Raw genomic sequence first — 14923 nt, forward strand, 5'->3', positions numbered from 1 at the left:
TTATTTTATTTGCGATCATACTTTGTAGAAAACACTTGTCTGGCCTTTGAGCTTTCTTTTCAAGAGGACTGGTAGCCTGCCCTTTTCAAAGCTGTTATATTGCAATGTATGTCCCTAGCTTTTGCAAACTTAAATTGACCATTAAGCTGACATGTTTAAGATATATCAGGGTAGGAATCAGAGCTAGATTAGGAGGTAAAAGTAGTCATCTTCTTACAAATCAGACTTAGGTTCCAAGGAGTTAGTGGAGGTATTGTTAATACACACACAAATGTGTTGTAATTCCAAGGTTAATTTCACCCGCTGGAGCTTGATTCATCAGTCCCTGCATACACTTCCAGTGTTCTTTGAGAATAAAGTAACTCAGCAATTTTCTGCAATTCCTCCAGAAGGAGATAAGTAGGTTCTGTGTTAGACATCTCAATTCTGGGTGAATGTCTTAGACACCCTGGGAAATTAAAAAACTCTTAGAATTCTCTTTGTGGTCTGGTAGCCAGACACCCCACTATCTATAGGCTCTATGGCATGAAGAAGAGATGCAGAGGTCATTGCTGCTGGCCATGTTTAGCTCCCAGTGTGCTGAGTGGTGTCGACTCGCATTGGACCAACTGGAATCTGCTGTTGGTCGGAGTCCAGAAAGAAGATCCAGTCCAGGTCACCAGAACATAACTGTTTTGCCACCACCTCTCTGTAAACCCATCAAAACATCTGGCTGTTAACCTAAACATGGACTGAAGGAAAACTATTGCTGCAGATCTGTCCCTTCTCACACATGTACAAGCCCCTGCCCCAAGCCACCTCATCCATAATTTTAGTCAAAGTCCCCTTCTTGCTCAGTTTTATGGTTATACTATCAAATTTTGGTTTCTTTGTTGTATGGTTTTTGTTTTGTCTTTTTTATTTTCTTTTTTTTTTTTTTTTTTTTTTTTTTTTTCCCTCAAGAGCAGCTGTTTGTTTCCCTGCATGTTTTATTTTTCAGAATGCCATGTGAAAGGCCCTAAACAACTGACAGGAAAACAGTATAACTCGGTCTGTATAAAAGAATGGCAAATATGTGAGGGGAAGAACCTGAAGATATAGCTTTCTGAAAATACATTTTTCTCCTTAGGAGAAATCCATAACCTTTGCAGCTACTGTAAGCAATGAGGCAGTATGTGGTTCTATACAGCTTTATAATAAGATATACCATACAACGATATTTAGTATATTTTTTTTTTCCCTAGGAAGAAATTAGTATTAATTTGACAGCATTCATACAAATGAAAAAAAAATAATCCCACTTTTGCAAGCTTTCTTTAAAAAATGTTTCATTTACACACATCCATTGATCATTATAAGCTATACAGTCATTTAACAGGTGAGAGTTAAGGTGAATAAGGTCTAATGAGATGATAATATTTCTGCACTATGCAAGTGTAAATGTACACCTTTAAGTGGGGAGCATCAAATTATGTCCTTAACAATTTGCAACACTCTGTAACTTAAATGTAGCTAGCAACATCTTGATGCTAGATAATAATCAGGGTTACCTGGTTTCAATTTAATTCTAAATAACAGTCCTTTTCCTTGCTGAAATCAGCCACAAGAGGGAGAGATGATCACAAAATAAGCCATCCAATTGATTCCACAAATTTGAGGTCTCTAAAATAAATGTTGTGATAGATTTAAGTATAGGACACTAGTGTGGTTTGAAAAGACTGCCTTATGAAAAAAATAAACTAAACTCAAAAATAAAAAAAAGCATAGCACTTTGGCTCTGCAATGTAGCAATATAAACCAGCCCATGAGGAGGATATTATACATCATCCTAACTTGCTGTGTCCCTCTAAAAACTGAAGTGCTTTTTCTGAGGGCATGATAATTGCACACACACAGGGTGCAGGATTTAACTCGATGTCCTACCAGCAGTGCTGTGGATTATGCTCCAGGAAACACAGGGGCATACAAATTTCTTCTCTCACTTCCTCTGGCAAATATGGAAGGGACAACACAACATTTAAAAGGATGGAGCAAAAACTTTAATTGACTGCATCTTTGAAAGCAGAAGGGATTTGCTTCTGCTTAAATATATGTGCACTTAAGAATTAAATATTATAGAACTGTAGGGTTTCAGACTTTCTGAGGTGGAAATCTAGATAATGTGAAAGAAATTACTGCTTTTGCCGGAAAAAGATGAAAGAATATAAACAATTTGTGAGAAGATGCATTACTTTGACCTTAACCCTCACAAACTTATTTCATATTCTGGGTTTTTTTTTCTGAGTAAGACCTTCACTGGAGCTCAGTGACTGAAAGCGAACAAAGTAGACCACTCCAGAGGAGTAGGAGTAGTCTTTTAGGAAAAGCTAAAATGAACTCAGAACAGTGCAAATACATCAGATAAAGACAACAGAAGGATTTGCCAGAGAGGGTTGCCAGGGAGAACCAGGCTCATGTTATTTGTCTATTGTAAAGCACTTCAATTCATATTTATTTGTTTTTGCTCCCTGCATCAAGATCCCCATTCTATCTCTGTAAATCAAAGGTAATCATTTCATCAGCTTTAGAGGACACTGGATTCAGGACCAAGAGACAGGTACTAATTGTTATTCCTTTTTATCAATTCTGCATGTTGATAACACTCAGAATACATCCTGTTACAGGCTAAGCACACTGTGAGTATAAAACGGGAGCACTTGCCAGTCTTTTTTCTGAGGTCAGATCAGTCATATAATTTGTCCAGAAATACCTGCATGCCCTCCAATGCTCACTTTTTGACTGCAGATGTTGGTGAGCCCTTAGATGTCTACAGCAGCAGTGGTCTAATGTAACAAACATTTAGTTTGAGAACAAAACCAGCTTTAAGCGCTCTCTTTCTAACAAACTCCAAAGTAGTCCTGTTCTTCAGGCATAGCAAGAAAGGTCTGGACTCCTCCAAAACCATAGGTGCTCCATCGGTGGAGTAAAATGTGGTAGCACCAAGGTTGTTTGTCTTGCTGTACTGATCCATCTGTGACAGTGTAAACTGAGAGATGGACACAAAATTGTTGTGATTTAGCTTCTTCTGCAGTTGCCACCATTAGAAGGTACATTTTCTGGAAGAAAAACATTTTTAAAATTTTCCTAATATCCTAATACAATGATAAATACTTAACCCACCACAGGTTCTCCTTTCGTATTTTCTAGTCACAGCAACGCCATTTTCCATAGACTCCAATGCCTCTTTAAAGAAACGGTCTTTATTATTTTTGTAATTTCAGAAAAGAAAGCACTTTTTTGGACTGAAATCCTTTCAGTTGGTGCTTTGCTAAATTAATTGGTGTTGTGATTTTGAAAGCAAACCCTTGAGCAACTCACACACACATTGTTAAATTCTTGACTATTGCTCCCTGGGTGTATTTTTTCATCATCTTCAAATAAACATTCTGTCATTTGCAGGGTTCCTCACACCCTGTTATACAGACATCAGGCTGAGCCTTTGTTTCCTTTGCCGTAGAGTTTATTTCTGCAGTAAGACTTTTCCATAATTGGCAACAAAACTTCAATAAGACTCAACTAGAAGCCTATTCCTCCATTCTCAACCAGTTCAAATAATCTTCAGTTTGCTACAATCGGCCTTTGTTTAAATGGATTCAGCAAAGAATTCATAAATGGAATTGGTATTCTTGTAAAAATCAGAATCACTTGAAATAGTATATGCTTTTATGTCTATTCACTGCAGATATACATTAGTCCAAGACCTCCAATCACTTCAAATTGCACTAATAATTAACATTCAATACTTAATTTTAAATGTCTATACATTGTCCATTTTAATACTGGAAGAGTTTTGGTGAATTCTGGCAAACCAGGATGCAAGTACTGACTAAATGTAGTGAACTGTTTCTTTTCAAAGCCCTATTAAGGTAGTGAAATAAATTGTCTATTAGCAAAGTACGTAAATTTTATCACAATACAGAAAGACATTCTTGGTTTTTTGTTTCACTGGAACTTTTTTCTTATATTGAATTTAAGCTTGTTTTACAAAATGTTATATGGGATATCTTTCGGTTTTACTTTGTTTCAAATCAATATTTATTAGCATTGTTTCTGCTGTAACGCAGACTATGTAAAGACATACAAGAAATAAGGAATTACCTAATATGGCTGTTGGGATAAGAAGTTCTTATTAAGCCAAATACATTTTATGTTGCTGTTTACCCATGGGATTGATTTAAACAGATCAGAAATAAAACATAGGTAGTTTTTAAATCAGCAAAGGACTGTGTTTTCTGTATGTGTATCTATGTGTTTACTTTAAGCTATATCTAAGTTCTAGAAATATTGCAGAATTTTATAGTTACAGGAAGATTTTTTTCTTGTAATTGTGTAATACCAAAATTTAAATGAAGTAGAAGAAAAGTAGAATACATCTTCTAATTTTCCTTGCTAAAAATAAAGGCAAGAGAGGAAAAACCTTTAAGTTATTCATTTTTTTGATGAAAGAAATGTAATTTTAGGAAATTATTCATTTTAATTCTTTGAATCAAACCCTCCAGAAATTTACACTGCAGTGGTGTAAAGGCATAGAAAAGGGTGACGTAGGATGGACTGTATCAGCCGAACTTAATGTCTTGTAAAATTTCCTATAATACGACCATTTGCTTCAGTTATCATTGATGGTACTAGAGGAATATAGAATTTGGTCCATGACTGTAACCAAGCAGATTCTGCTTTCCCACAAATGGCAGAAGCTGATGGGCCATGGTATATGTTTTTTTACCACAAAGTTTACTCATTGATCCAAGATATCAAAAAGACCTCTGATCTGATGTTAATTCAGACACCTTGGCTTAGATCACATAAAATTTCCTTGAGGATATAAAACAATATTAAAAATATACAAAAGCAACATTGAGCTGTAAAATGTTCACTTTCAAGCAATGTGTCTTATTTCTGACAAATCTAAAGGTCTAACTCCAAAAAGGCAAAGTAGAGATAAAGGGCAGCAGGGAGGGAGAAAATGTTTCTGTAGAAGGATTACACTGCACTGAAGGAAATTAAATGGGTGATGGAATGCCATGAGGAAGTGTGGCCCTGGAGCAGATTGTAGGTAAATGCTCCACATTTAAAACACAAAGTTAGTTCATAGTACCAATGCATATTCACCTATAGTTTTGAGAATTATTTTTTATTCATTTTTTATATGTGAGGAATTGTGCAAAAAGTATACCGCGCGTTGAAATAAAATACTTACATGAAGTAAATTTCAGCTTTGGTATTTGCATAATGGCTACTTTAAACATATTAGTATGCTATAGAAATCAAACTGTCACATGATAGAAACAACAGCATGCAGGTTACATAAAACACTGAACGTAGAGTGAAGAGGAAAGTAAAGATACTGAGCTTTTTTTAACAAATTAATATTTAATAAGCTACTTATATCGATTATGAATGAGTTGCAAAGTTTGCAATTTGCAAACTTTTATTTTGCAAATGAGGAAAGAAAAATTTAAAGTGTTCATTGTGTGTTGACACAATGATATGTAAGAAAAAGAAGTAGCTTAATAAGAATAAAAATAATATCTAGATCTTCAGCACACTAGTTTTTGCCAAAATGCTCATATCCCTGTATTTTCTTTGTAATAGATTATGCGCAAGTCTTAAGAAAATCCGTGCTGAAAGAGAAGTATGATTGTAATTGCTGTATCTGGGCCTATTACGTTTGTTACAAGAGCTTTGAAAAGCTCATATAATTAGTGTTTGTAAATCTTGTTGGTATAATCAGAGTGCAATTACAGAGATGCAAAGTGCTATTCTTATTATTACCATTATTATTATTATTGTCATCACATTAACACACCTATTAGAGGCATGTAAGCTCAAATTGTAATTCGATATCAAGGTTTCTGATGTGTAAGCAAACCAACTCAGCTTTTGCTCTTGCAGTTTATGATGAGACCAGAGATGGACAATGAAATGGCTGGTGAGACATTATGTTGCATATTGTTATGGAACCTTTTCTCATAGTGAGTGGAATAGCGGTTGAAGTTCATTCATGTACTCTACTTACAGAAAAATGGACTCCACATCCCAGTTTATGAAAAAGCTCCTATCCAAACCTATTTTATATGGGCAAAAGCACTATTGCCATCTTATCAACCCCACATGATTTGTCTATGTCCAATTGTGTAAACAGTTTATAGTAGACTATTTAACTGTGGCTAGTTATATATATTTTAAAAAAAAAAAAAAAAAACCCCAAAGTTTGATGTGGGCCCCGTATGACAGAAAGAAAAAAAAAAAAAAAAAAGTTTTCCTTAGAACCTAGGTCTAATTCTGCATTTTTTAGTCCTTGATCTTGAAAGAATGAACTCTTTTAAGAGATTGTGTCTTTGGGCAGATTAGAATAACTGCAAGAACAATATTTCACCATTGGGGGGTTGGACTAGATGATCTCCAGAGGTCCCTTCCAACCCTAACCATTCTGTGATTCTGTGATTCAGCACATCTCTGTTGTCCACCAGGAGTAGAGGTCAACACAATCAGTTATGCATGCAAGTATCAATGCTTGAAGCACAGAAATTATTTGTATCATAGGCATCTCCAACATATTTTCCTTCTCTAAGGAAAGATCAGCTATTTCCATGTAATTTCTAATGGATATTTGTCTATTTTTTTCTTAAAGACCTCTGATGTTGGAGGAACCATAGCCACCTTGTGCAGTCTATTTCAATACTTCATGATCTCTCTGATTTAAAAAGTTGTAGTTAATATTGAAACAGAATCATCCTTGCTGTAATTTAAGTCTGCTACTATTTCTCTCCACTACAGATACTCTAAACTTTAGAGCTTTTTCTACAGAACTGCTCTCTCTACCAAGTCATGATCAATCTGTCTACTGCAGCTAATGTCTTCTTCCCACCACTCTTTACTGAACAACATCATGGGTTTTGCCTCAGTTTGATAGCTAAATTCTGATATTCTCCTCTGACATACTAACTTTTTAGCTCAGTGTGGTTGTTACTTTTAATATGCAAACTCTCTCATATCCAACAACCGTTTAGGCTATCTGTACCCATAGGGAATCTTGAAGAAATTCTCTGAAGTAATGTCCATGGCTTTGACTTCCTTGTTTTTGGCAAATTTGTGATGGATGCTGATCATCTCCTTATTCCTTTACATTTTTATCTGTCACTGGTTATGTGTTCCATCATTTTTCTCAGAATTGAAATTACAGTGACTGACCCACAATGCCCAGCTTACCCATTTTTCTTATATATATATATAAGAAAAAATGTTTTATAAAATAAAGAAAAATATATGTATTTATATTTCCAGACATTCTCAATCCTAATGACAGAAAGATTTCTTACATAACGGCTTAGACACATTTGACTTGATTGAGTAGTTTAACTTTTTCTGTCCCTTGGATATTATTCCTTTGATGCTGTAATTAAATGCAATAGCTTCCTATCATTTAATCAAATGTCTGAAAGTTGTTTTCAGTGAAGCCTTTTTCAGTGAAGCTTTTTAAAAAAATGGCATTACGTATCCTGGCTGTCTATATCTGTCAATAATTTCTTTCCCTCTTTGACAGAAGGCTTCTCCTTGATATACTCTTTTTAGCTCAGTAATAATAAATTAATTTGCTTTCATGGTCTTCGTCTGTGATTTGTGTTTATCTCCACATAGTCAGAAAATAGTTTGTCTTGACCTAGTTTCCATTTACTACATATTCTGTTTATTCTTCTGTTTAAGATTACCAATGAGACAAAAATAGCTTCATTTTTTCTGAATTAGTCAATTCCACAATAATTTCTGCACACGTCTTTACTATATTTGCAGAATTATCACCTTGCTTTAACATCTTTTGACCACTTTCTCAGCCTCTCTGTAATCATATCTACAAGGTTTATTAAAGTCTGTCTTTTTATTTATTTATTTATTTATTGTTATTTTCCTGTTATTTGACTTCCCTATCCTACCTCATCTCCATTTGTAATCTTTCCCAGTAGATCTAAATGTTTTAAATCTCTTATTACCACTAAGATTTCCAATGTACGTATCACTTACCTACCAAAAATCTATGGTTTGTCCTCACTTTCTAATCAAACAATGTTCAGTGGTAGAACATCTGTTTCTTCTCCCCTTCAGTCACTAGCAATAAACCTTCAGCAGTCTATCTCTGTCTGTAGGATGAACCTCAGGAAAAAGACATCTGTTACCCATAGATAAAGCAATACCTTTAATGACGTGATGGAAGTAAGTGGATCTGATAGGCCCATCTTCTTAAGATCAGCATGACAAAACATCTCTGAACATCTAAAGCCAAGTTTTAGTGTGATAGATCACAAAGATACCAGATAGGAAAACTCAGCTATGCTGTGTAAGGCAAAATAAAAAGAAAATCCCCAACTTCCCTCTTTCTGGACAGATCACTTTGTAAGGCAAAATAAAAAGAAAATCCCCAACTTCCGTCTTTCTGGACAGATCACTTCCTGTTGCCTTTCCCTCAGTCCACTAACTGGCAATGATGTTCAGAGTTACACCGAACTAGTTTCTCTGTACAGTCCATAGCTCTGCAGGTGCTGATTAGTCTCATACATGGATCATCTTCATCCCTCATATTCTAGAAGGTGAACCCCATGTGCAGTTTCTGTCTGCCCAGCCTCAGCAGTTCTTAAGAAAAAGGAACATTTTCTTTCCTTCCAAAGAGGTGTATCCAATCACAAAATGCACCAGCGAAGGATAAGGCAAAATTTCACAGCCCCCCTATCAAAATAGAACGTACAGCAGCATATACCAGCAAAGGTGAAGCCTGAACCTTGATCCAAGACCAGGATTTTAGTGATGACATCAGTTAAACTCCTGGATCTACTAGGAGATTCTTCTAGGACAATCTACTAGGAGAATCTTCTAGAGATTCATTGTCACTTTCGAGCTATGTAAGGTGGTTTCTAATACTGTCATAAATATACATAAAAATACAAATCATAAAAAGTTTGATTTGATGGGATCCCTCTTGACAGGATCCTAATCTCCCACTTGAAGCAGAACTATTGCCAACACTAGACAAGGCCAATTGTGTCATTGTCTAGCTGAATCTCAGAAACCTCCAACGATGGAAAGTCAACAAGATCTCTGGAAAATTCTAGTGAGAATGATTTTCTTCATGTCCAGCCTGTACACACTAAGCCACACTTTGTTGTTTGATGTTTTTTTACCATCTGCCCCAAAACAGAAGAGTTGGCATTGTAGTCTCTGTAACTGCCTTTCAGACACCAGTAGGCTCCTGTACATGTTGATTGTCACTGTGGAACGTGTAACTTTTCACTGCCTTATTGGTGTTGGGTCCTTACAAGCAACCAGGACAGTATTGTTGGTTCTAATCTCAAATACTGCTTACTTAAGCATGGAACATTATCATCAGGAGATGCCTATACCAGCTTCCTCTGTGTAGACTGATGAGATCAGTTTTTACTGGAGTTACTCAAGATAGTCTGGACCAGACCACTCTCTGCTGCAGGAAGCAGATATGAGTTCCTAGCTTGATATATGGATGGAAGACAGGCATGCACCTTGATTTCAGGAGAGAGAAAAGATCCTGATTAATTTCATTTACTAGCATAGATATCGTCAAAGATGTCCGCTGGATCATCTTTGTTGAATATGCAGGCAGTTGGAAATTAACATCACCTTGAATAGAAAGAAATGTTGTTTCCAGAACAAATTCTCACAATCCAAATTCTCACAATCCAAATGTGCTCTATGTGACATGCTTCTGTCAATCTACTGCTATTTAAAGCCATACAGGCATTTATACTACTGCAGTGTCAATTACAAAACTCTGGAGTCATTAACTGTTACTACTCTTCAGATGCTTAGACAGACACACTAAAAATAACAAAGCATGATCCAGTGAAACTCCTCAGTATACACTAAGTGATAAAAATAATAATTGAACAATATGCATAGCTGGTTTGTGGTCAACCTTTTTGGCTGTAGATGCAAGATCACCCCAAAGTACAACTTAACTGCCAGTAATTATCAAGTCACAAAATACTTAATGTGATGTTCATTTTCTTCTGTATATACAACAGACTCTTATGTCGTAGTTATCAGAAAGTCTAATCTTAAGAAAACCAGACATCCCTTTGTGGTGAAATAATGAGTCCCTTTACAGGCAAGCTGATAGTCCCTGCTAATGGTTAAATCACTGAAACACACTAATGACTAAACATTTAAGGCAAAGGAGACTTTCATTTTCTCTTCTCTACAAAATCATGTTCTTATGAAGCTAATAAGGACAAAATTCAAAGACAATGATAATATTGCTGACATAGTCACTGATGCAGACACACAGAATTGGACAAGATAATGTGGAACAGAAAGAACAAATTGCTTATTGGTTTCTGCTTCAACTGTAACCACTAAGGAAAAAAATGGAAAAAAGATACCACCCAGAAAAACTATGGTCCTCACATTGCACAGTTCATTAAACCACTGGTTTCATCATCAAATTATTTTTATTATTTTTGAAGCAAAATCCACTCAAAATGTTAGGCTACATAAGGAATGAGTTGAAAGAATGGCTGAAAGCTATATAATCATTGTCCAAACAGAGGGTACGTCACTGAGCTAAATATCATGTTACATTCCGAAACGTGTACAAAAATTTTATATCTGAAAGGTCTGTTAATGTCATTAGGACTTCTTTACTGAGGAAGGAACCATGATACAAAATATCACACAGGTTGATAATACATATGGGAGTGGAGCGTTGACTCCATTTCATTAAGCAAAAACAAGAGCTTTTCGAAAAAGATGATCATTAAATGTAGTTCAAAACTGATATGTCGGTATTTTTAAGGTCGTGTTTATCATTTCTCTGTGAAGTTCCTTAACTCTTAGTTCCATTGGAGATGAAACCAAGAGATTTCAAAATAACATCCAGCAAAACATGTTGCAATAGAGAAGTACATTTAGAATTGCAACCAGCTGACATGGGTCACCTTCAGAGATATTAATGACTTAGATGAGCACCAGATTTGATATAGCAGAAACATTTCTCTATATTTAGAGAGCCTGGATGTATGGCTAAACACCAAAATAAATATCTAGGAATTCAAGTTTGGTTCTTGACTCAGTCATCTCCTTGTAATACACTTGGGAAACTGAATTGTCAAACACTTTTGGGACAAAGCCAAATGTAAAGCAGAGTAACTATAATTTATTCAGTAGGAAATATGAAGAGAAATGTTTTTGTATTTGCAAACTGAATAAAAATGTTATTGAAATAAAGGTATCTTTTTATATAAAACAGTCTACTAATTTTTTCTTTCATTTTAATCAGTTTGCCAGTGTTGTACAAGAAAATATTTAAGTGATGAATTTTTTTTTTTGTTTGCTTTTTTAACATATCCACTTAATAAATAAAGGAGGAAAGGAGAATGATATAACCTCAGTAGAGCTGAGGAATATAAGAATTTCTGAAAAAAAAAATCAAATTACTTAAGTTAATTTATATATTAATACTGTTAAATTGGCATCAACCTGTGTTTAGTCCTGTCGTTTGATTTAGAAGTGTTTTACTTTGTTAATCTGTTTCAAATTGGAACAGAGAAACAAATAAAAAACTGGTTCTGTTAAAATGAATGGAAGAGTTTGGATCAATATAGCTATATCGGCTTATAATTAGACCCTGGATTACATTGGTGCAAATTTCCTGTATAAAGGAGATCTTTTTATGGATTTGTAGAAGTAGGAGTTGCAGGCTACAACATTTCTGCTGTTGTGATATGAATTCTTTTAACAATCTGATTTATGTCTACTCCTTAAGATTTGTGATCTGCCAAATTCCTCTGAGCAAAGCACCCAGAGCTTTTGAGGACCAGGGTTTATTAATAATCTTTGAACACCCCTCCTCCCTCCCTTATTTCCAACAGAACACAAAGAAACTTCTTTTCATAGGAGACCACCAAGTTTGGTAGCAGGTAGATAACTTCCAGAAAATGCCCCAGTTCTGTCAAAAGGTGTAGCACAAACTGACCATGTTTATTAGTTAGCTAATAAACACAATATCTAGAGTAAACATACAGTGCTTGAAACCCTCCGGCTTATTTTAAACTACGTGTGACTTCAGAAAATGTTTCTATTTTATTATATTTTGTAAATACTATGATATTTTTATTACAGAAAAGTGAACACTCGTGAAAGGTGTCAGATTGACAGCACTGGAAATGAGAAGCTTTCTGTTTAATCCAGAGAAGAGCTGGAGTGAAGGACGAGGCAAAAGCAATACTGTCTTTCCAGAGGGATGTGTCTCTGCTTCTCAATCTTGTCTCTGGAGGGAGCACTTCAGCACTGGGGCAATCTCCCCACCACTGCTTTCAGTGACCACAGCAGACTGAATCATTTTGGATTTGACAGCTATAAGAAGAATATTCATGTGCACCCAGTTTCCAGTCTTTCTTTAAAAATGGCCAAAGCTTGAAAATGTGATAAATTGTATATATTTGCTGAAGTTTCTCTAGATTTTTTCAACCTTATACTAATTTGTGGTTAGTCCGGTCCACAAAGGCTACTGTTTAAATCAATGTAATAATACTGACTCCCTCCCTTGAACGATTGTCTTCATTTGTAGTCACTCCTCACAAAAAGTGCAGAGATCATTTCAGAGATAGACAACAAAGATGAGCAGACACTTAGCTACATAAATGAAGAAGTATTTATAAAACACCTACAATAGAAAAATGTAAAATAAGAACAGAAAACAGAAAGTATGTAATCAGAAATCTCATAACCTATTTTCAGTTAATTCTTCACTTACCATCTTAAATAAACCTTTGTCTAGGAATACAGATATCATAGTAGGTTAAACTCAGAAGTGACATTTAAGGGCTTTAAGTCATTACAAACTCTTATGCAGAGTGTGACCAACACTGGAAAAGGAAACACTGATGTGACTCATAACAAAGTTTGTCTTCAATATCTCATGGTATTGGTCAGTGTCTGAGTCAGAATTTGCAGACTGTAGTAGGTCATCATTAGGCTGACAATCTAAAAGATGGTGCAAATTCTACCACTTTTCCCATTTATTTAGAGTGCTGTTCCAGTTTGTCCCAATAAGGTTATCCAATAAGGTTATAAGAAACAGAATTGTATCAACAAATGACCATAAATGTCACGGTTAGAAACCTCATTTTTCAGTCCCAGCCTTAAGAATCTCTGTGCTGATTCTTTTCTTGTTTCACAAGAAAAAGTATTTCTGGAAATATCCATGTAGGTTAGTGACAACTAGGCGAGTGACTGAGTTGGGAGCTAAAGTTGAGTTGCAAGGAGTTCCTTTTTCTCTGTTTTCATAAATCATGGTGAAATGTTGACCCACAACTTCAACTTTTTCTTCTTGTTTCTCTGTTCTTCTGTCAAAAAGATACCAAATTTGAAGAGCTGATCACTTTACGCTATGTGTATGTATTTGAAAATGAAAGAGAAGACAATTACCGTTGAAGGGAAAACCAGAATTTTGTTGTATGGTCTCCTCACATGTGAAATACTGCTAAATCCAGCCCTGGAGCCACCAGAGTGTGTGGACTCCGCAGGGCTGAACTGTCAGTAAACATTAGTGTTTCTGGTGTTGAGCCAACAAGCACTCACCTGTCAGCTGCACAACATGCAGACCATTCACTGGAAAGACCCCCATCAGAAGCAGCAAGACTGGTATCAAGAGCTATACAGTTGTAGGGTGGTTACTTTCCTTGAGTACTGACTACAGCTCTCCTTTCGGGACTATCAAGCAGTGACATCCTCAGTCTGACAGGAGAGATGGATGTTCTCTTGGATATGGAGCTCTTGGGTATGCCTTGCTGGAGGAGAAACTTCCCATGGTGCCATATGTACTGCAGTGTAAGCAGGCTGGAAATCAGTTATGAGAGACTGCAAATCACCTGCATTCTTTAGCATATATACAAGCTTTATTTCCAGAAGGTATTATATTGTCTCCCAGATTACATATTTGCACCACTAAATATGACACCAACAAAAAGTTCTTCTTTATTAATCCCTCTATAGAGATAACATAGCAGGCAGTATAGCTGAAGAAAGAAATCTCAGTAGCTTAAAAAAAAAAAAAAATCAGTATTCAGTAACTGAATATAAAGAAATAAAACAATATGTAAAGACTCCATTTTAATTAGATCACATAGCATTTCTGTGCTTTAATCTGTCTGCTGAAGTATTCCTTTTGTTTCTTTGTTAGTGTTTTTTCCCCTCAGATGCCTAAATTATTCCTGATTCTTTTAATATTAGGGCCTCAAAGCATAAATACAAGATCACAACACCTCTGTTGTGCAGGGAAGTAACAGTCACATCAGTTTTGTCCCAAGGCAAGCAGAAGCAGAACCTTCAAAGGAATTCTCCAAGGCCTTCCAGCAAATTAACTAAATTCTTACTAAATTAAGAATTGTTACTTGCCAGAGTAACAACTGTTTATCCAACAGTCTGAAACAGAAGGTACACAATGATGATATCAGTGGAATTGTGTGATGTCGAAGTTGTAACAATTTTTCAATTATCTACTAGAAGCGCACTAGATTGTAGAATCCTACAAATATTACTATTTGTATTAATATATGTCTATATGTAATGGAAAATTTAATTTATTTTTATGTATATAATGAATAATTTAAAATAAGGAATTAAAAATTTGGACAAGCTCTGTGGAATAAAAATTCTAAGTTACTTATTTTGGAGTGAAAACAATAATAATCTCACTGTATAAGTCACCTCACTTTCGCTACAATGTCTGGTTTGAATAATTAGTTTTGAAGTATTCTGAATACTTCATATTCTATTTAAATTCTGTAACATGCTTAAAATGAGATCTAGAAGGGAGGTGTCAGAGAAGAGCCTTTAAATATCCATATGCAAACACATATGTACCCAGCTGCAAATAAAGGTA

General features: G+C 35.4%; 1 protein-coding gene across 1 annotated transcript in view; it reads left to right on the forward strand.

Moving 5' to 3' along the window:
* The first annotated feature begins 536 nt into the window (after positions 1 to 536).
* The window catches only part of SYT4 (synaptotagmin IV), a 63227-nt gene continuing 48840 nt past the window's right edge, over positions 537 to 14923 (forward strand). Inside the window, exon 1 of the mRNA XM_009887988.1 lies at positions 537 to 690. Within this exon, the coding sequence (XP_009886290.1) occupies positions 537 to 690 (154 nt within the window). The remainder of the gene's footprint in view (positions 691 to 14923) is intronic.

The sequence above is a fragment of the Charadrius vociferus genome, unplaced genomic scaffold (assembly GCF_000708025.1).
Source record: "Charadrius vociferus isolate BGI_N301 unplaced genomic scaffold, ASM70802v2 scaffold146, whole genome shotgun sequence".
Classification (NCBI taxonomy): Eukaryota; Metazoa; Chordata; class Aves; order Charadriiformes; family Charadriidae; genus Charadrius; species Charadrius vociferus.